Source organism: Mus caroli, unplaced genomic scaffold, assembly GCF_978045245.1.
Source record: "Mus caroli unplaced genomic scaffold, Mus_caroli_1 scaffold_9, whole genome shotgun sequence".
Lineage (NCBI taxonomy): Eukaryota > Metazoa > Chordata > Mammalia > Rodentia > Muridae > Mus > Mus caroli.
Window position 1 is genome coordinate 69536429 of NW_028227264.1, and position 21859 is coordinate 69558287.

General features: G+C 45.3%; 1 protein-coding gene across 1 annotated transcript in view; it reads right to left on the bottom strand.

Moving 5' to 3' along the window:
* Window positions 1–16698, bottom strand: part of Ube2d1 (ubiquitin conjugating enzyme E2 D1) — a 33569-nt gene extending 16871 nt beyond the window's left edge. The window contains exon 1 of the mRNA XM_021174639.2: window positions 16555–16698. Within this exon, the coding sequence (XP_021030298.1) occupies window positions 16555–16578 (24 nt within the window). The 5' untranslated portion in view covers window positions 16579–16698. The remainder of the gene's footprint in view (window positions 1–16554) is intronic.
* Between the last annotated feature and the right edge of the window lie 5161 nt (window positions 16699–21859).

Below are 21859 nucleotides of genomic sequence, written 5' to 3' on the forward strand. Positions count from 1 at the left end.
CAAAAGCAATCTACAGATTCAATGCAATCCCCATCAAAATTCCAAATCAATTCTTCAACGAATTAGAAAGTGCAATCTGCAAATTCATCTGGAATAACAAAAAACCTAGGATAGCAAAAACTCTTCTCAAGGATAAAAGAACCTCTGGTGGAATCACCATGCCGGACCTAAAGCTCTACTACAGAGCAATTGTGATAAAAACTGCATGGTACTGGTATAGTGACAGACAAATAGACCAATGGAATAGAATTGAAGACCCAGAAATGAACCCACACACCTACGGTCACTTGATCTTCGACAAGGGAGCTAAAAACATCCAGTGGAAGAAAGACAGCATTTTCAACAAATGGTGCTGGCACAACTGGTTGTTAACATGTAGAAGAATGCGAATCGATCCATTCCTATCTCCTTGCACTAAGGTCAAGTCTAAGTGGATCAAGGAACTTCACATAAAACCAGAGACACTGAAACTTATAGAGGAGAAAGTGGGGAAAAGCCTTGAAGATATGGGCACAGGGGAAAAATTCCTGAATAGAACAGTAATGGCTTGTGCTGTAAGATCGAGAATTGACAAGTGGGACCTCATGAAACTACAAAGCTTCTGCAAGGCTAAAGACACCATCAATAAGACAAAAAAACCACCAACAGATTGGGAAAGGATCTTCACCTATCCTAAATCAGATAAGGGACTAATATCCAATATATATAAAGAACTCAAGAAGGTGGACTCCAGAAAGTCAAATAACCCCATTAAAAAATGGGGCTCAGAACTGAACAAAGAATTCTCACCTGAGGAATACCGAATGGCAGAGAAACACCTGAAAAAATGTTCAACATCCTTAATCATCAGGGAAATGCAAATCAAAACAACCCTGAGATTCCACCTCACACCAGTCAGAATGGCTAAGATCAAAAATTCAGGTGACAGCAGATGCTGGCGAGGATGTGGAGAAAGAGGAACACTCCTCCATGGTTGGTGGGATTGCAAGCTTGTACAACCACTCTGGAAATCAGTCTGGCGGTTCCTCAGAAAATTGGACATAGTACTACCGGAGGATCCAGCAATACCTCTCCTGGGCATATATCCAGAAGATGTCCCAACCGGTAAAAAGGACACCTGCTCCACTATGTTCATAGCAGCCCTATTTATAATAGCCAGAAGCTGGAAAGAACCCAGATGTCCCTCAACAGAGGAATGGATACAGAAATTATGGTACATTTACACAATGGAGTACTACTCAGCTATTAAAAAGAATGAATTTATGAAATTCCTAGCCAAATGGATGGACCTGGAGGGCATCATCTTGAGTGAAGTAACACAATCACAAAAGAACTCACACAATATGTATTCACTGATAACTGGATATTAGCCCAAAACTTAGGATACCCAAGATATAAGATACAATTTGATAAACGCATGAAACTCAAGAAGAATGAAGACCAAAGTGTGGACACTGTGCACCTTCTTAGAATTGGGAACAAAACACCCAGGGAAGGAGTTACAGAGACAAAGTTCGTAGCTGTGATGAAAGGATGGACCATTTAGAGACTGCCGTATCCAGGGATCCATCCCATAATCAGCTTCTAAACGCTGACACCATTGCATACACTAGCAAGATTTTGCTGAAAGGACCCAAATATAGCTGTCTCTTGTGAGACGATGCCGGGGCCTAGCAAACACAGGAGTGGATGTTCACAGTCAGCTATTGGATGTATCACAGGGCTCCCAATGGAGAAGCTTGAGAAAGTACCCAAGGAGCTAAAGGGATCTGCAACCCTATTGTTGGAACAACATGATGTACTAACCAGAACCCCGGAGCTCTTGTCTCTAGCTGCATATGTATCGAAAGATGGCCTAGTCGGCCATCAATGGAAAGAGAGGCCCATTGGACTTGCAAACTTTATATGCCCCAATATAGGGGAATGCCAGGGCCAAAAGAATGGGAATGGGTGGGTAGGGAAGTGGGGGGCGCTATGGGGGACTTTTGGGATAGCATTGGAAATGTAATTGAGGAAAATATGTAATAAAAATATTAAAAATCAAAAAAAAAAAAGTCTCCAAGCTCAGACGTTAGAATGTTCTCGGTTTTATTTCTAGTTTAGAAAACCTCAAGACCCCATTCCCTCCTGTTTATTTGGAATACTGCTGATCTAACTTTGAAGCCACTGCTTCGGGTAGCTCCTCCCAGTGAAGTAGAGGGTCTGTGTTGAGCTAACCTCATCTCAAAGAAGATGGGGCCCTGACCACTGGCATTGCTCTGGGTCAGCAGTGACCAGAAAGGCTGTGGGCTGTGGTGTGGATGAAGATCTTACAAGAATGTATTCCCTGCCCAGTTTAACCACCTGGGCTAGTTATAAAAGTTCAAAGGGTCTTTCCACACACACTGTGTCCTAAACGCACAATTCAGGTTATGTCATTATATCTTAGAATCTGTCTTAAAGCCGGGCAGTGGTGGTGCATGCCTGTAATCCCAGCACTTGGGAGGCAGAGGCAGGCGGATTTCTGAGTTCGAGGCCAGCCTGGTCTACAAAGTGAATTCCAGGACAGCCAGGGCTACACAGAAAACAAAGAAAAAAAGAAAAAAAAATCTGTCTTAAAGACCAAATGGTGTTCAACTCTCTCCAGTCACCAAGGAGGTGTGTTTGACGGTAATTACCCAAGGCACCGAGTTCAAGTGCACTTCCGAATTTGTGGGGAAAATAGGTGTCTTCACAAGATGTGGTCCAGAAGGATAGGGAGGAGGTCATGAATTCTTAGAAGTGTGAACGGCTAGGCCACCCAGGAAACCTACTTAAGAAAGAGCCAAACAAGGTGGACCTCAGGGGTGTGATCCTCAAAGTTCAGGGCATCTTTCTGGGACAGGAAAGGGGCTTTCTATAGAACTAGGTAGGATACCTTACTTGATGCAAAGTGCCTTTATATACAATGCTAACACTGAGGGGCTGTGGAGATGGCTCAGTCTCATAAAGTGCTGTACATCTGGCACTCACATCAAAACTGGGCAAAGCAGAACCCACTTGCAATTCTAGTGCTGGGAAGGCAGAGGCAAAGGACCCATGCAAGTTCCAGGCCAGCCAAGCGCTACATTGTGTATCAAAGACCTGTATCAAAGGAGAGAGAGAGAGAGAGAGAGAGAGAGAGAGAGAGAGAGAGAGAGAGAGAGAGAGAAGAAAAAGAAAGAAAAAATAGACAGGCAGAAAAACAAAGTAGAGAGACTTACTGGGTTGTCAACCTGTGACCTCCATGTGCGCATATCTGCAATATAAACACACACATGCACACATGCACAAAACGGGCCCAGGTTCACCAAGGATATGCAAATTAGAATAAAATGCTACGCCAGCTTACATGCCAAAATGGCTAAGAAGTCAAAGAAGCAAGTATCCATGTTGGGAAACTTGAAGCAAGTGGGACCCTTTGTCTGTGTGCACAGAAAACTGGTAAGAAGCAACATGCAAGCCCAGATATCGTTCGTGTATCACAAAGTGGTCTTACTGTCAAATGCAAGCCTGACACACATACGTTCACCTTGGGGGCCTCATTGGCAATAGCCCCAATCCAAGGACAACCTTAATGTCCACCAATAGCAGCAGAGCTTGCTATGTATCGAGGCAGTGTCAGTGAAGACACCTGAGCTCCATGGAACAGTTCAGATAAAGGTGTTAAAACAGTACACGGGAGACACCAGACAAAGCATAGGTTTCCCTTTAAGGGCAGTTCAAAAACATCCGGGCGTGGTGGCGCACGCCTTTAATCCCAGCACTCGGGAGGCAGAGGCAGGCGGATTTCTGAGTTCGAGGCCAGCCTGGTCTACAAAGTGAGTGCCAGGACAGCCAGGGCTACACAGAGAAACCCTGTCTCGAAAAAACCAAAAAAAAAAAAAAAAACCAAAAAAAAAAAAAACCAAAAACATCGGCTTACCTGATGGCAGGCAGAACCAGCCAGAGATGCCTCTGGGACTCTTGTGAGGGACTTCCTGCGTGTCAGGCTCACAGTTGTCTTCATTTTGTAAAAATCCTTCACTGTTCTGTACGCTGTGCTCATGTATTTTGTAGTTCACCAGATTTTACACTGTTACTTTAAAAATTATTTTTAATGGTATGTGTGTGTGTGAATGGGGAAGAGAGAGGGGGGAACCCAACTTGCATCCTCTGTAAGAACAGCAAATGCTCTTACACACTCTTCCATCTCTGCAGCTCAACACTGTAACTTTTAAAATGAGGCTTTCCTTGATGAATAACATGATATTAAAAGCAAGGCTGTATGGAGTTCACATCGAAGCAAGCACCCTGGGTGAAAGTGCGCATGCCTTGTGGACTTGCACTTCAGCTTCCTTTCAGAACTCCAAAAGTGGAATGGACTGTTGGTGAGATAGGTTAGGTTTCCTCACATCTGAGACAACGGTTAGCAGAAGCCAGCCCTCTATATCCGAATATAGATCAAGCAATGAATAAATACCATCAACACAGATGAAAACACTCCCGAGAGGAAAGGGGTCTCTGCCAAAGAAGCAGTTTTCTAAGTTCTTGTGACGGATGTGCAGTAGGGGGTATCTAAACTTCAGAGTACAGCTATTAATAGGTTACAAGCCAATGTCCTTATAGCTTGACAAGAACCAAAACAACAACAACAACAAAAACCAAACCAAAGCAAACAAACAAAAAAAACCCAACCAACTAACCAACAGACGAACAACAAAAAACCAAAAACCTCGCAAGGCTGAAAAAAAAATGTGTACTTAAGGGATTTCTAGAGCCTTCTGAGGCTAAGCATGTCTATTCCAGGGCAGACTTCTATAATCAGCAAGATACAAAGAGAAGCATTGGGAGGCCTCGACTGAATTTAAATGGGCACAGATGGCGTGTTTATAACACACCCCCACAATATGCTAAGTGTTCTCCACCAAACCAACCAGGACACAGCCCCTGCCTCTAGGGACTTAACGTCTAAAAGTAGACGAGGCCCGCCTAATTCAAAGAAAGCAAACAAATACAGGGAAGGAAAAGCCTGGACTGGAGAGAAGGAGCCTGTGTCCATCTCTTGGCTCCAGCATCAGCATCAGCAGAGGGGAAGGGCAAGCCAGAGTGGCCTTATTTTCCCTAAGGCTTAATATGATGCTGTGCAGTAAATATTTGTGGAGAACTGATGCTGGGCACACTGAAAAATGCTGTTGTGGTTGTAACAGGCAGAAGGTCTGAACCTGCCTGTGAGACAATATATAGCCTGTGATGGCTGCATGCAGCTGGCAGACAGCACACGGCCAGGCACAGGGACTGATTTATGGCTGCAAATTTAAATTATCCAGGGCCAAGCACAGGAGAGCATTATTTCAACCTCCCCTGGCTTCACCAGCAATTAATTGACAGGGTAAAACACCTCTACCTCAAAACCCCAAATGAGTCAATGACCCTTACTGGTCTGCATCTCGCTGCCCCCTAATTTGGTGTTGCCTCTCAAGGGATATAGGAGCTACATTTGGTTTGTCTACAAATAAACATTTTATGAGCTTATAGTCCATGCGCCGATGTCCTCACCTGGCAGACTAGAGCCCTTTCAACAGAGAGACGTCAGAACAAAGTGTCTCCTGACACAGGCCCTCTCTATGCATTTGAGTTAAAGAATATCTTGAAGCCGAGCACGGTGGCGCACGCCTTTAATCCCAGCACTTGGGAGGCAGAGGCAGGAGAAACCTTGTCTCAAAAAACAAAACAAAACAAAACAAAACAAACAAACAAACAAAAAAGGATATCTTTATTTTACACCACATGGTTTCTTCCTAGGAAGATTTCAAAATGCTGACATTCAATTAGTTACCTTATAGGAGCCAAGCTCTCACTTCAACAAGCTGGTCCTGGCTGCTTCTCACATTGGGGTGCCTGTCAAAGGTTGCTTTTAGCTGGGTGTCTGTGACTGTAGGCCTAAGTATGTTTGGGACTCAGGTCCCAATGGAAGCAAGCCATAGGTTAACCTCCTCAGGTTGTTCGCCTTGTTTCTCAGATTTTTACCAATTATTTGTGTGTGTGTGTGTGTGTGTGTACATGTCTATGTGTGTGATGTATGTACATTTGTAAGCATCATACTGTTATGCACACAATGATGTAAGAGGCCAACTCTTGGGGCTGATTCTCTTCCTCACAGAGGCAAGTCTCTACTGTCATTTCTGCTTATACCAAGTTGGCAAACCTGGGAGCTTGTAGGTCATTCTGCCGACTCTCCGATCTTGCCGTAGGAGTGTTGAAATGTGTGCTACCTCATCTGGCTTTTCTCCATCGATCAAACCCAGGTCATCAGACTTGTACGGCAAGTGCTTTATCCACTGAGGCATCACAGAGGCCCTGCTTTGGGGGTGTGTGTGTGTGCGCGCGTGTCTATGTTGTATGTATATGTTCACATGGATGTTCTCATTCTGAGAACAGCATCTCTCATAGGCCTAGAACCTGCAAAGCAATTTAGACAAGCTGGCCAGTGAGCCCAATGAACCCGCCTGTCTCCCCAGCACTGGATCACATGGACACTCAGATGCTTCTACAGGCACTCTGGTTCCCACTCTTATGTATAGCAGGCACTTCCCCCACTAAGTCATTGATGCAGCCCAAGGCAGCTCTCCAAAGAGATGATACAGACAAAATCCATAGGGGTAGGAGGCGGGTAAAGACAGCAGCGACCCAGGTACCTTTGTTCCACTGGTATGCATTGGGACCAGAATCCAATCTAGAATAAAATTTGGAGGTAAGGATAGGGAGTTTTTTCTACCCAATGTGTCATTTATCCACAGGGTAAAAGCGTTGTAGTCACCTGTCTCTGTTGTAGTCAGAGCAGAGACCTATTAGGATTAGGAGCTGGAGAGATTCCACTAAAGCATCCAGGTGCCCACTGGATGGCAGGGGGAGGAGCCTGAAGAGACTCAGAGCCAGACAACCTTGAAGACTTAACTTGAAGAGCCAAGCAAAGGTCGGGAAGGGTTGGGTCAGAGTACCTCCAGAGAGCCCTTCAGTGTTCTCACCTTCTCACTTCCATGTCCTTCTGCCACGGACCCAGGTAAAAACACCTGAATGTGAACAGCCCTTTGGCTTTTCCCACCTAAAACCCTGCTGATGCCAACATGTCCACAGGATACCAAGTGTGTCAGGCCTCTGCAATAGTTTCCATCCATTGCAAAGTTAGGTTTACAGCAGGGATGGCAGTATATGCCACTGGTGGTTCTCAAAACTTGAAATGCCGAGAATAACAGGTTCGAAGCTGGCCTGGGCTACACAGTAACTTGAAGGCAAAAACTGAGACTACACAGCTAGGCCCGGTATAGAAAGAAAGAAAGAAAGGGAGAGGAGAGGAGAGGAGAGGAGAGGAGAGGAGAGGAGAGGAGAGGAGAGGAGAGGAGAGGAGAGGAGAGGAGAGATGGATAGAAAGACAGACCTCTTTGCCCTACTCAAGATGATTTTCAATTTTCTAAAATATTATCTTGCCTATACTGTATTGTTCAACATGGCTTCCTGTTAGGAATTTTCTTAATCACCTCCCCCTCTCAACTTATACACACATTCATATTCATATTCATGTTAATTCTCTCTCTCTCTCTCTCTCTCTCTCTCTCTCTCTCTCTCTCTCTCTCTCTCTCTCTCCCTCCCTCCCTCTCCCTCTCCTCTCCTCTTCTCTCCCCTTGCCAATTAATTCAATTAATTTTTTTTTACCAACTTTACCTTTTGTCTTCAGGTCTTACCCTAAACATCATTTAATTAGCAGGTCTCTCTCATCCTCTGTGGGTCCCTACTCTATTCCCAGATTCCTTGCCTGCCTTTGTCCAGGACATTCATCAGAATAGCACTGCGCATAGGGAATGACATTACATCCTCCTCAACCAGCCGTAGATTAGGATACGTTTCATGGCTTCACCAGGCAGGCTCTGCATTGAGTAGACAAGTCTCAGCATTGCCCTTCTGGGTCCTCCATTCACCAAGGTCCCACGCTCTTCCCCATCGTTGCTTCCCAGAGGCATGGTTATCTGCTCCAAATTAGTCAAGTCTGCTCTCTTGAGTTCTATAGCTTTCTGTACAAAGAGGGAGTCCCTATGTCTTTCACCCTCCTATGTCCATCTTTTCCTCTGAAGAACTCCTGATTTCCTCCAAATGAATTTGCCCTCCCTGTCTGTTACCTCCTCCCGGCAGAGATACGTTGTGTTTTCCTTGTGGATTCCCTACATCTATCTAATTATAGTTACAGTTTTCATCTTATCCTTATTACTAGTTATACCTACTCTCTCATTAATCTCCTCATTCATTTAGTATACTTTGTATCAGAAGGTATTCTATAAATGCATCACTTGTGATCCCTAAAATTCTTATGGATGACGCAGCTACATAAGGCAGCGCTCTCCAATTATCTGGAAAAAAAATTACCCTTAAAGGACCAAGACACATGTCAAAGAGATAGAAGCCAAACAGAATTAGAAAAGCACATTACAGTACCAGCCCACCATAAAAGCACTTCTTTGTACCACAAATAATTGATCTCAAATCAGAGGACCCACTAACAGTCTATTACACATTATGATGCCAACATTGGAAATTTCTTATATCTCAAAAACATCAGAATTTGTCTCACGTGGCTGGAGAGCACATAGCTCAATTTTTGTTTTTAACCTTTATGACAAGTTCGGATAGCTGCTGAACAGAACAAAACGCAAATGGCATTTAAGTTTTCTGGAAATTATAAAAGAGGCCCTGATACTGCTCAGTGGTAGGGTCCTTTGCTTAGCATGTGGGCTTGATCCCGCATCATAGTGGGGAAGAGAATTAGAGGTTGCTATTATGCATACACACACGCAAACACACGTATGTATAATGGACACAGCACACATATGCACAGAAGGGACCACCTAGATGCTCAAATTCACTCATCAGGTTTCTAGATGAGGCTTTCCTGGCCAAGGTCAAATAGTAAACCTAGGACCAAGGTTCAGACTGTCTGACCTCCAGTCCAGCCCTCTTCACACCTGGATCCACTCACCCCAGGACCATGACAACTGGTGGTCTCTGCTTTTCATGATACCCATGTGCTGAAGCGAGGCTATGTGCTCAAGAGAAATAACACATGAGAGTAAGCGAATGAAAGAGGATTCTCTCTCTCTCTCTCTCTCTCTCTCTCTCTCTCTCTCTCTTTCTCTCTTTCTCTCTCTCTCTCTCTCTCTCTCACACACACACACACACACACTCACTTTGGAGCTCACAAAACACTGCTTCGTAAGCTTTGAGAAGTATTTGTGCTCAAAGACACTGTCAGAACTAAGAAAAACAAGACAGGACATGACTGCACACTTCACAAAATGCATGGCAGACTCTAGTCATAAGGAATATGCTACACAACACCTCTCCCCACTTAACCTTATTTGCTTGTTTTAAATGGTTGATTTTTTAAAATGAGTTTTATTTTATTATTTTTGTATACATGGGTGTTTTGCTTGACTGAATGGCAACATGTCTGGAGGCCATGAAGGCTAGAAGAGGTGTTAGGCTCCCTGGAACTAGAGGGCATAGACAGTTGTGAGGTGTTGTGTGGGTTTGGGAATCGGAGCAGTGTTCTCCAGAAGAGCATCGAGTGCCTTAACCACCGAGCCATCTCCCCAGCTCCAATACTGCCCTTTGATTTCTACCTTACCAAAACTTACCATTTAGTTCATTTTAACCAAGGGAGATGATGTTTCAGGGGGGAAAATTCAAATAAGAGAGAAAACCTAGTTTTAAAATAAACACAAACTTGTTATTAAACATTACTTTTCACAGCTCTATTCTTTTGTAAAGTCTTAATTTTATTTTTATCTCTCTGTGTATATGCAAATGTGTGTGGCTTCCTGCAGGGATCAGAAGAGGGCATGAGATCCCTAAGGCTGGAGTTGCAGGCAACTGTAAACCTCCATACAGGGTGTGAATGCTGGGAACCAAACTCCATCCTCTGGAATAAGAACGAACACACTTTGAGCCATATTTCTCTCCAGCCCCCAGAGTTCCCATCTTCTTTTTCTTCTTCTTTTTTTAAATTTATTTTTTATATATATGAAAAATATGAGTATATGAGTACACTGTAGCTGTTTTCAGACACACCAGAAGAGGTCATCAGATCCCATTACAGATGGTTGCTGAGAATTTACCTCGGAACATCTAGAAGAGCTGTCAAGTGTTCTTAACCTCTGAGCCACCTCTCGAGCCCCAGAGTTCCCTTCTTAATAACTGGCAGAGAGTAGGCCCTTAATTGTTTATGTTTGAAAAAAAATCCATCTTAAACTGGGCACCTTATTGCACACCAATGGATCGCAACACTCAAGAGGCTAAGGCAGAAAGAACATGGGTTTGAAGCCAACTATTCAGAATCTGTCTCAAAGTAACAGTAACTAAAGTAATCACGGTGCTACTCTTGAACACTATGGTGTGACATCACTAACTGTATACTTTGTTGCTACTTGAAACAGAAAACAATGAGTGTCTGAGTGTCGACACTTTGTATCAACTGGAAATGTGTCTAAGCCCAGAACATTTTATCTTATGTGTGGGTGAGTGACAGGCAGGCCCTGTTTTATGAAGAAAGATTTGGAATTTAAGTAAAGATTTTAACAGAGTGGTAAGGGAGAGATAGTATATATAAGGGCAGAGCTTCCTTGGAGAGTTGCCTCATTTGGTCACATTTTGTTAGTGATTTTTTTCAAAACATTCAGCTGTAAATGTTAAGAAACAGGCTCTACATCATGACTTGGTAATCACATATACATAATTTTCTACAGTACCACCCAGCTATATACTCCCAAACTCTATGGCACCAATGGAAAGTAGCCAACCTAAGCACGCACACGCGCAAACACAGGCAAACACACACACACACACACACACACACACACACACACACACACAGAGGGACGGGTATCTGAACAAGTTTAAAGTGGAAGGATAGATGTGAATGTGGCCCTGTCCACTCCTTTGAAGAGGAACCTTTAAACCTGAGAGCCTTCCCATTAAGCAATATGGTATCCCTTAAGATAAGCAACATACCCAGATCAGAAAGAGTGGTTGGCAAAAATACCCAGGAAGAGGCAAGACAACAAGATCCGGAACTTCCAAACTGTACAGTGCTTCCTCTCCACCCCAAGGAGAACTGCACGTGGAAGGCCCTTGTGCTATCTGTGTAAAGCTGAACCAGAAGCAAACTAAATGCACATGATCTCAGCTTCTCGGGGGGTGACATAGACCAAGAGAGTCTGTATTCCCCAGCATACATTTTCCGGTAGGTGGCCCCCAAATTACAAATCCAGACCTACTGTGCAACCCAATGATGCCACTCCAGGACTTTTATGGGCAAGAGAAGGGTCAAGTTACTCAATACCTGTTTTCAATAAAATACCATTTCTTCTGATATTTATATTTCTTCTGTGAGGTGTGGATCAACATATTGCTAAGCCACCATGAACTTCCCTGTATCACTTTTGATTAGCAACACTGAATGAAAATACAGGCCCCAATGCTTTCTGTGTATTTCAGGGAGCCAGAAGGGGCAGGGATGCTCTTTGATTCCTGGAGGCAATCTACATCCATCCCTTGGTCTTTACATGTCTGGCTCCAGAGAACAGACGTCAATAGTCTCATCTAAGTCTATGCTACTTATATCTCCTCAGAGAAGGAGTTTCAGAACATTTAAGCTACCTTTGTTATCATAAAGGAAAAAAAAAGTAGACAGTGGCAAAAGATAGAGTTTAATTACAGGGGCTTAAGGACAGGAAAATTCCCACCACAGATTCTTCCTCCAGAAAGAATACTGCTTCCTCTCCTCTTGAGGCAAACTGATCATCTACAGACAATAAAGATGCTGGGCTCCGTGTGTTTTCTTCAGGGCTCTCTCCTTCTGTAATCTTTCATTTGATCTTCTAATGTGAATTAGTACTCAAAGCCACGACGGGCACTTAAACGATCAGACCAATTCACAATTATGGCAAATGAAAATTCCACAATAAGGCTACCATCAGACTATCTAAAGAACTCTAAGCAGTTGTTTTTCTAAATCCCTCTGGAAGGAGTCAACGTTTCCAGGGGCATGGGGAAGACGAATGAAGCTGTTATTCTCCAGTGTTTAGTGACAAGGGTCATCTCTGAGGAGCAGGGTGACTGAGCATCACTCAGCGCTGAGCTGTGGTGGCAATTAAACAAGCAGAGTTCTAATTACAGGGTTGAACATCATCTCGCTGAGTATTTGTCTCCATCAATTCATCTGACTTAAATCTTTCTTATGTGTTTATCTTTGAGATAGGGTCTCTTCTAGCCCAGGCTGGCCTCCAGCTTTGTATGAAACGGAGGGTGACCTTGAACTGATCCTTCCCAACCCTGTCTCCAGAACACTGGGATAACAGGAGGGAGCCACCATGCTAGGGATGTGTGCATACCGGGTGAGCACTTTGCCAATTGACTTCATGTCTTTCAGTTAAAAACAAACAAGCAAACAAACAAACAACACCCAACAACATAACGGTCCATATGATGGAGGGAGAGGTCTGTGCTTTATGACCTACTGTCCCATTTGGAATCCTAGCCATTTCCCTATGCCAGATATGTGATCCTGTGAACTCCAGTTAACATCTCCTGCCTTTGTTTCATCATCGGCAGAACGGGAATCAGATTGTTTCTAGCTCTACGGCCTCATGAAGGATCAGACTCATGAAAGGTAAGCTTTTGGCATGGTGTTAGGCAGAGCGACCTCTGCACACGGCAGTGGTTGTCATCCTTTGGGACATGTATGGGTAAGAAAAACTGAAGTCAGTTACAGAGCCGGGAACAAAACCTGGATCCTCTCTTGACCTTGATGGCACAGGCACAGAGGGCCTAGCTGCGTAAGATAACGGTGTTTCCTAGAGCAGCACGGACGCTGTGATTCAGAAAGCCTACGAATCAAAATCAGAGCATCTCAAAACAGTGATGAAACCTGCATTTTAATTTACCTTCGTGCACACAATTTAGGTTAATTATTAAAAAGCCAAATGTTCGATTTTTGGATACAAGGGCAACTTATTTATTCTTGGGGGCACTTGGAGCCTTGAAAGCAGTAGGTATGTGTCTTAGCACTGAGCCACACTCCCAGGCCCAAATGTTTCATTTTGGGACAGAACACTATACAGGGAAGGGTAATTATCTGTGTCACGATATTTGTAAAAGAAAAGCCTTTTGTCTCACTCTTCAGAAGATAGGCCAAAAGAAAAAAAAAAAAAAAAAAAGGCCGAGGTCTAGTACATAGCATGTAGCGGATTATTACCTAAAATTCCTTCTGGAAAATAAACACAAAAGGAGACAGAGACTACGATGTTGATGGCAGCTGTATTAGGGTTCTTTCTCCCTCAGGTCTCAAAGTGTTCGGTATTGTGTTGTAACATTTATCGTTTAAAAAAGGTGATTTTTTTTTTCAAAGCAAAGTGTACTGGAGGACTGAAAAACAGTGTTCAGCAAAGAAACACCTAAAAAACAACTAACAATAGACACCCAACTGAAAGCTGCTCTCTTTTGTCAAATCCACCGCAGGCTTCTCCCCTCCGATTTTGCTCAAACTTTATCCCTTCAGTGATTTAGGCGGCTGTAATAACATCTTTCTCTATGTCTAAAAATAGGCCACGGGTGTGTAAATTTATGAGCTGAAATGCAGAACTGGCACAGGGTGTCTAAATTAGAGTATTAAATCCTTTAGTCTACTCCAGCACGGGGATCTATTTGAAGCGCCTATGTCCACATGCTTTGTAGAAAGACAGTTTTAATCCAACATCATCTTTGTTCTTTTCATAGGTGGAGAAATGAGAAGCTGTGACCATTATTCTCAAATGTGCCAAATCACTTCTCAAGAGATTAAGCCTGGGAAAAACTCGTCCCAACTCCCGCCTCAGGTTCCCTCTTTGAATAAAGAGAACAGAGGAGAATATCAGGGCTTTTGACCTTTCCATGTAAACCCCACCTCAACCTGGAGGTTCAGCATCTTTCCACTGGCAGCCCTGGGCTCTGCAGTGACTCTGTTCCCTGCCCTAGGGACTGCCTCTTTGCCTGCACTCTTGGCTACACCACTGCAAACCTTGAGTTCTATGAGCTTTGAGGCCTGATACTTTAGGTAAAGAAATAGCACTGCCCAATGGCCTGAAGTTTTCTGATTGCTTTAAAAGATACTCAAAAGAAGAAGATGAAGAAGGAGGAGGAGGAGGAGGCGGCGGTGGGTAGGGGCTTGAGAAATGGCTCAGCAGTGAAGAACATTTATTACTCCTTCCGAGGACCCAAGTTCAATTCCCAGCACTCACACTAGACAGCTTACATCACATTCACCAATGGCTCTGGCATCAGGATACCTGATGTCCTCTCTTCTTCCTTCTTCTAGCCTCTGTGGCCACCCTCACACATGTGGCACGTACTCACAGATACACACACTAAAAATAAATCTTTTTTTTTTTTTTTAAAGGCCAAAGGTGAGCATTGAACTCAACATTTGAATGAGATTCAAATGAGAATCTGAACACAGGATGTCAGAGGGCGCTGGAGCTGCCCCCGGTGCAGCCTGTCCAACCTGGACTCGGTTCTAAGCAAGATGACAGGTGAGGAAGGAAGAAAACGGGAGAATCAACTGGGGGGACGGGGTGGCTGGCTTGTATGACTGATGTGATTTGTGGCAGTCAATGACAGGAATATAGAATCATGTGCCCTCTGGTGTCTTCTCCAAAATACCAGTTTGTCACAGATTTCCCATCAGCTGTATTTAAGGTTATCTTCATACTAGATAACTCTGTTTAACACACAGTATCTACTAAACAAAAGAAAGAAAGGAAGGATGAAAGGAAGGAAGAGAGAGAAAGAAGACGTGGACATTTGCCATATTAACATAAGTCAAATACACAGGCTTAGCTGAGCAACAAGATGCATCAAGCCTACACATAAAATAATGTCGTATTTCTCTGGATGGATATATACTCTAGATAACTCCTTTGGTATCTAAGAGCTACTGTGTGTGTGTGTGTGTGTGAGAGAGAGAGAGAGAGAGAGAGAGAGAGAGAGAGAGAGAGAGAGAGGAAGAGTGCAAAACCACATGGAAATGTTTCACCATCATGAAAGGAAGCAAAGTTTGAAAACTTCCAAATGGGAACCAACAGTAGATTGATTGGTGTTCAGAAATCGGCACGGTAATGACGACTACAGCTTCAAAATTAAGCTTGTTTATATGGTTAAAAATAAAGTGCCACCATGTTATCTTCAAACGAGAAAACGTCATTATTTAATAAACGCTGATCTTAACATTTTATACCGAGTTGACCTTCAGCGGCACAAAGAACAGCGACGATCTACACAGCTAAGGTTTATACCAAAAACAAAAACAAAACAAAAAAAAAAACCCAACCAACAAACAAAAAAAAAAACAAACGAAAATTTGGCTGCGGGTAAAAGTTGCTGTCCTCTGTAGCGAAAGATGCCTGCTTCCTACCACTCTAACTCAGAACCTTTGCAGTCAAGTGTAGCTGGAAAGGCTGATAAAACGTTTGGGGAGCCAACCATTTCTTGTGAAATCAATTACCAAACACATTATCCACTGTTGGCGCATTTGCTTCTAAAGCGATCCCAAACACCACGTTCCCAGCAGCAAGGACTACCGCTGTAAAATGTTAAAAGACACTTGAGATAGGGGACAGGCCAACAAGAGAAATGGGTGCGGTAAAGAATACAAAGAGAGGGTTGGAACAGATCCTATGTATGGACTGACTGACCCTTCGATTGTCTTCCTCATTCTCTATTCACACATCAAAGCATCCAAACAATTTAATTTGTGGTTCTTAGTGTTGTGCCTTCAACTCTACATCTAAGTTTATCGTGAGGGTGTAAAAAAAAAAAAAAAAAAAGAAGAAAATACAAAACAAAACCAACAACCTGCTTGGCTTACCTAGCCATGAATCACAGCCAGGAGCTCATCTTGCTGTGTATCAGCAACTATGTTCTCAGTACAGCTATGTGACCTGAAGTGGCAGCTGCGTGCAGAACCACCAAAATAGCAGGGGCAAGAGCTCTCTGCTGGCTCCTCGGCCCCAATCTCGCGTTCCCAGCCCTTTCCTCCCACTGAGCACCAGACTGCAGAGCCCAAAAAGACCCAGCCCCACGCTCTGAGAATAAAGGCCGTAGGCCCACCACACCTTCCCTGTCCTCTCGGGGAGCCCGGGGTGCGAACACAGCAAGGAGGGCTCCGGGGACACTGTGAGGACGCACAGCGTGATAGGGGACGCAGGCCGCCCGTTGCAGAGCAAGCCCCGGCCCAGCGGGGATGCACACACCCCGGGACAATCTGGCCACCCCACGGGCACCAGCACCCGAGGTTCTAGGCTCATCCTGGGAAGGGCACGACCGGATCGGGTCACTCCGAGGTTCCAAGTACCCGGACCCTGCGGATGCACGCCTCACCTGTGCGGGCCGATCCGCACCCTGGCCTCCCCAGTGCCCGCGCCCCTCCCACGCCGTGCGCCCCGGGTTCCTGGGGACATCTTGGGGACACCCAGGTCGGTTCTGGCAGCCACTCACTTTCTGGATCCGCTTCAGCGCCATGGGGCAGGCGGCGGGGGCTGCGGCGGGTCCGCGTGTCCCGGGCTGCCGCCTCGCAGGGCTGCTCCGTGTGCGCCCGGGCGCGGTGCGCGAGTGTGCGGGCGGCGGCGCCGGGCTCTTTTGTTTCCGCCTTCGCTTGCTGGGAAGGAGCCTGCGCCCTCCCCGCCGCGCCCCGCCCGCCTGGCACACTGGGAAGTGTAGTCCCAAGCTCGGCCTCTGCCGCCCGCGCGGACGTCGTCCGGTCACCCGTGGGTGACAGCTGCGACCAGGCTGCTGCCGCTCCCTGCAGCCGCTCTGCAGAGCAAGGTCCCGAATCTGCAAAAACCGGGACAGCAGGTGAGCTGTCGCTCCTAGGAGCTGCTGTGAACCACGGCTCGCTCCTCTTCGCACAGACCCTGCGGCGGATCTTAACTTCCTTTGCAGATAATTCTGTCTCTTCCCTGTTCGCCCCTGGGGGCCTGAGGAGTCTTCGTCAATTGCACTCCACCTTTTTTTTTTTTTTTTTTTTTTTTTGAGACAAGGTTTCCCTTTATGTCTTTTTGTCTCCACCTCCCAGAAAAGGGATTGAAGACAGCTTTCCACACACCCAACCGTTACGTGGTCTCTGGCATCCGAACTCAGGTCCTCAGGCTTTGTGGCAAGCAGTTTACCCACTGAGGTGTCCTCCAGCCCCTTCTCAGTTCTTGTGATCTCAGATCTTGCTTGTCCTTTCAACCATGACTTCTTGGCTTGGCACCTGCAGGTCAGTCTTGGATTTCTGACGACGTTGGTCAGTCTTAGGTTTCTGATGACTAAAGTCAATCCGTTCCTTATCTAAAATGGTTTTGAATCCCATATTGCTTCTCAAAACACTCAACACTCACTGTCGTGGCTTCCACTGTGTCACTGCAGCTGGATCAGCCACATCTGGGAAATTCTCTTCTCCGCCTTTGCAGTGGTCCACAGAAGACCAGCCCCACGCCCTCTGCAGAAACTAGAGATGGGTTGCGGCCCAGAAAGCTTCGAGGGACTGTGCTTTGCAGAGGTCCCCTCAAGCAGTCCTGCTCTGTCTGCATATTGGTCTACTTTCCTGTCCACCCCCCCCCCCCCGTGTGTGTGTGTGTGTGTTTGAAATTATTTCCCAGAAGCTGTACTCCTTGTTTTTTGAGACAGAGTCTCTCACAGGGACCTGGAGCTCACCTATTGGGCTAGCCTGGCCAGGTATCTGCTGTCTTTACGTGCTCAGCACTGATTTTACACACAAGCCCCACCATGCCTACATTTATGCCCTTGTCAACACTTTATAGACATTGTCTTCCCACTTTATTATTATTATTATTATTATTATTTTATTGCTTTATCTCGCCCTAAAAGAAGGGTGGCATTAATGCAATTCATCTTTTTAGCTAGAGACCAAACCATAAATCAACCCTTCTTGTGTCAGATCATGGAACTCAGGGTCTCAGGCACACTAGAGTAAGTACACAGTGAACCACTTTTCATTGGTCATATCCCAAACCTAGCTCAGGAGTGTTAGAAAACACTACTGATCAAAGAGACTTCTGGAAAATAGTAGCTAAGTCCTGACTCCTACAAAGAGTTGTACAGAGACTGGCTGGACACCTGAGTACCATCCTGCACTCTGGAGCTGGAATACTAGCTTTATGCTTTTCCAAATGGTGATCTTGTTAATGAAGTCAGAGATGTGCAGTCTGGTCTCGGGCTCCTGATGCATTCAGTGCTGTGTGTTCCCATGCCAATGGCTTTTGGATGTCATGTTGTAAGTGAGGCCATGGTTACCTGCTACCATCGTGGGAAAGCGTCACTTCCCAGGAACTCCTTGCCAGACAGTTCTTCTTCCTGCAAGATGATTTGGAGGTTGGTACTAACCCACCCCAAGAGCACACCCTCCAGTATCCCTGTGGGTAGGAACCTTTCATTTGAAAGTCACTGAGGGTTCAAGACAGGGACATCAAGTTTTCTCTCTTCCAGAAGGTCCTACGGGCTGTTCCAAGCGTCACTGATTGAATCATCTTCTTCCTCAAAGATGTAGACACCCACAAGCCACAAATGTCCATCACAATTCATCACCAACTCTAGCTTACCTGCTGTCATTGATGAATGCTTTGGTTTTGGTGCATCACTCATGGTGTAGAAGGACTTCTTGTCATTTACCCGATGAACTCTTACATATCCTTCTAAACATAAGTCAACAAAGTACACCCCAGGAGAGTTTCCTCTGTCTATTCGCCAAGGTGGGGAGAAGAGATACAAAGAGAGGGGAAAAGAAGAAAGGAGAGGGAAGGGAAGGGAAGGGGTAGTAGTCAGGGTTCCCTAAAGGAATAAATCTGGTAGAGTTGATATATATTAAAAGGGGATTCGTTGGGCATGATGTCACATGCCTTTAATCCCAGCACTTGGGAGGCAGAGGCAGGTGGATTTCTGAGTTTGATACCAGCCTGGTCTGCAGAGTAAGTTCCAGGATAGTCAGGATTACACAGAGAAACCCTGTCTTGAAAAAAAAAAGTGTGTGTGTGTGTGTGTGTGTGTGTGTATTGTCAGATTGCTGTATAAGATATGGTCCATGAAGTCCAGTGACGGCTGTCCCACCCTGGAGAGTCCAAGAATCTGGTAGTTGCTCAGTCCATGAGTCTAGATGTCTCTGCAGTACCAATTTGGTGCTGGGGGCCTGGAGGATTCCTGGAGAGCTGCTAATCTTCGGTGTGTCTTGGAAGCCCAAAAGGTTGGTTCTAATCTTGGTGAAGGAACAAGATAGAGTGGTTGTCAGCAAGAAGGAGGGCAAACAGGGGAAAAACTATTATCCTTTTGTCGCCTTTTATCTGAGCTGCCACTAGAAGGTGGAGCCTGCATTTAGGGTGGGTCTTGTTTCGAATAATCTGGCTAAGAAAATCACTCACTCTGCATTTTGCATTTAATTGATTGTCCAGTCAGGTTGACAGCCAAGATTAACCAGCAGAGAAGGAAATGGGGGGAGGGCAGGGAAGAAGTGGAGGGAAGAGTAGAGCTGAGCTCACAGGGAGGTGATTCACACCGGATATACTTTCTGTCCGTCTGTGGATACAGGGACAGGATGTGTGACAATCTTCCACAGAAATCAGGACAGGTCATACACTGGAAAGCCAATGCTTAATAAACCAGGAATGAGTGAAGAGAAGACACATCACCATGCTTGGTCCCCGGTCCTGCTGAGAATATGAGTGGTGTCACCTTAAGCTGGTAAGTTTTAAACCACAGTGTACAGATCTGGATGCATAGTAGAATAACCAGAGAGCCTTTGGAAAGGGCCAGCATCCAGGCCCCCAGGAAGACTCCCTGAAGCGTGAGCCAGGCTGCTTCTAAGCAGAAGTTCCTTCAAACCAGTGACCCTTGGGCTTTAGCATGTTTCGTACGTGGAGCACAGTTTCTTACATCCTTGCTTTGGGATGTGGTGTTTCTAACAAACTCCCTGTGATGCTGATACTGCTGGGTCTGGACCACATGCTGACACTCCCTGCTCTGGATCTTTCCAGTTCCAAGCATGGTCTCTGCACTGTAGTGGTGGTATGCTAATCCACGCTAAACTCCCCTGGCAGGTGAGCTTGCACTTCACTACCGCCCCGATGTTGTGGATTCTCTAGTGAAAGAAGCACACACACACACACACACACACACACACACACACAGAGTCTTATTTTTAATATGGTCTAAGCAGCTCAATGATTGGACCACTCCCAGACTTCTATGTTGCCAAGCCTCCCCTCCGATACTCCTGAATTATTACTAAAACCCATATTCCATCTTTGCTGCCCCAGACCCAGTCGGGGAGGGGCCCCTTGGGGCTGCTCTTTCCAGGCTCATCCGTGATTGTCATTCTGTCTTCTGCAGCTCTCCTGTCTGATCTTCCTGCTTCCCTGGCAAGACAGTACTAAATCTTTCTTCTTCTCTGGGTTCCCTTGCCCAGAAAATCTAAAGTCCCATCTCTGTTTCCCCTGCCCAGCCATTGGTTGGCAGCAACTTAGAGCCAACTGGGCTGGGCGTGATGGCGCACGCTTTTAATCCCAGCACTTGGGAGGCAGAGGCAGGTGGATTTCTGAGTTCGAGGCCAGCCTGGTCTACAGAGTGAGTTCCAGGACAGCCAGGGCTACACAGAGAAACCCTGTCTCAAAAACAAACAAACAAAAAAAAAATTAGAGCCAACTGGGAGCAGGGATTCACAGTGTCTTACATGCAGTCATGCACATTCCTGTATAGTTTAGGAACCTAATTTACATAACATAAGCAATAAACCCAACCCGCAACACTGCATCACTTGAGGACTTGTTCGGAAGGAACAAGTGTCTTGAACATTACTGCAGACATGAGTCTGACCTTACAGTTGAATAAGATTCCAGTTACCTTTCTCATTGATACAGCAGTGGCAGCTTAAGGGAGGGAAGGTTTATTTTTGCTCATACTTTGAGCAAAGTTATTTTGGATGGATGTCATGGAGGCAGGAAAGGGCAAGTGGCTTAATTGAGTCCACAGTCAAGAAGCAAGAGAGCTTGACTTCTTTCTTGTTGTTCGGTCTAAGACCCCAGCCCATAACATGCACTGCCACACTCAGAGGATCATCCCATCTTGGCTAAAGCTTTCAAGAAGCAGCCTCATAGCTATACCTCAGTGGTGTCCTTCCGTGATGATTCCATATGTAATTGACAATAATTTGGGGTGGGAGATGGCTCAGTGGGTAAAGTCTTTGCCGGGCAAGCATGAAGCCCTGGGTTCAATTCACAGCTCCAAATAAACCAGGTATGGTCCTGCATGATTTGGGGGATGGCTCAGTGGGTTTTAGTCTACTGGCTAGAGTCTGAGCAATGGGAAGTGGAAGCAGATGTATCAGGACTTCAAGGTCACTTCATCCTTGATACATAGTGAACTCAAACTTATAAGAGACTGTCTCCAAGACAACAACAACAAAACCCAACAACAACAGCAAAGATTTTAACATCCAAGGACCTCTTACTACTTGAGCCATGGCCTATGAAAGGTCATCATGTGAGAATTTGTCAGAAATGTAGGCTCTTAGGACCTAGATCTGACCTTCCAAGTCATGCTAAGCACACAGGGTCTAGAGTTTAAATGTCCAGCACCCCCACCCCCAGCATATGTGCTCGTGCACACATGAGCTATCCTTTTTTTGAAGGTATTGAGTATTGGCAAGGTAGAAGAGACTGACACACACACACACACACACCCATCGATGATGGGGCTTTGATATGGTGGAGTTCCTCTAAATGCTAAACATGGAGTTACCAAAGAGTAGTGA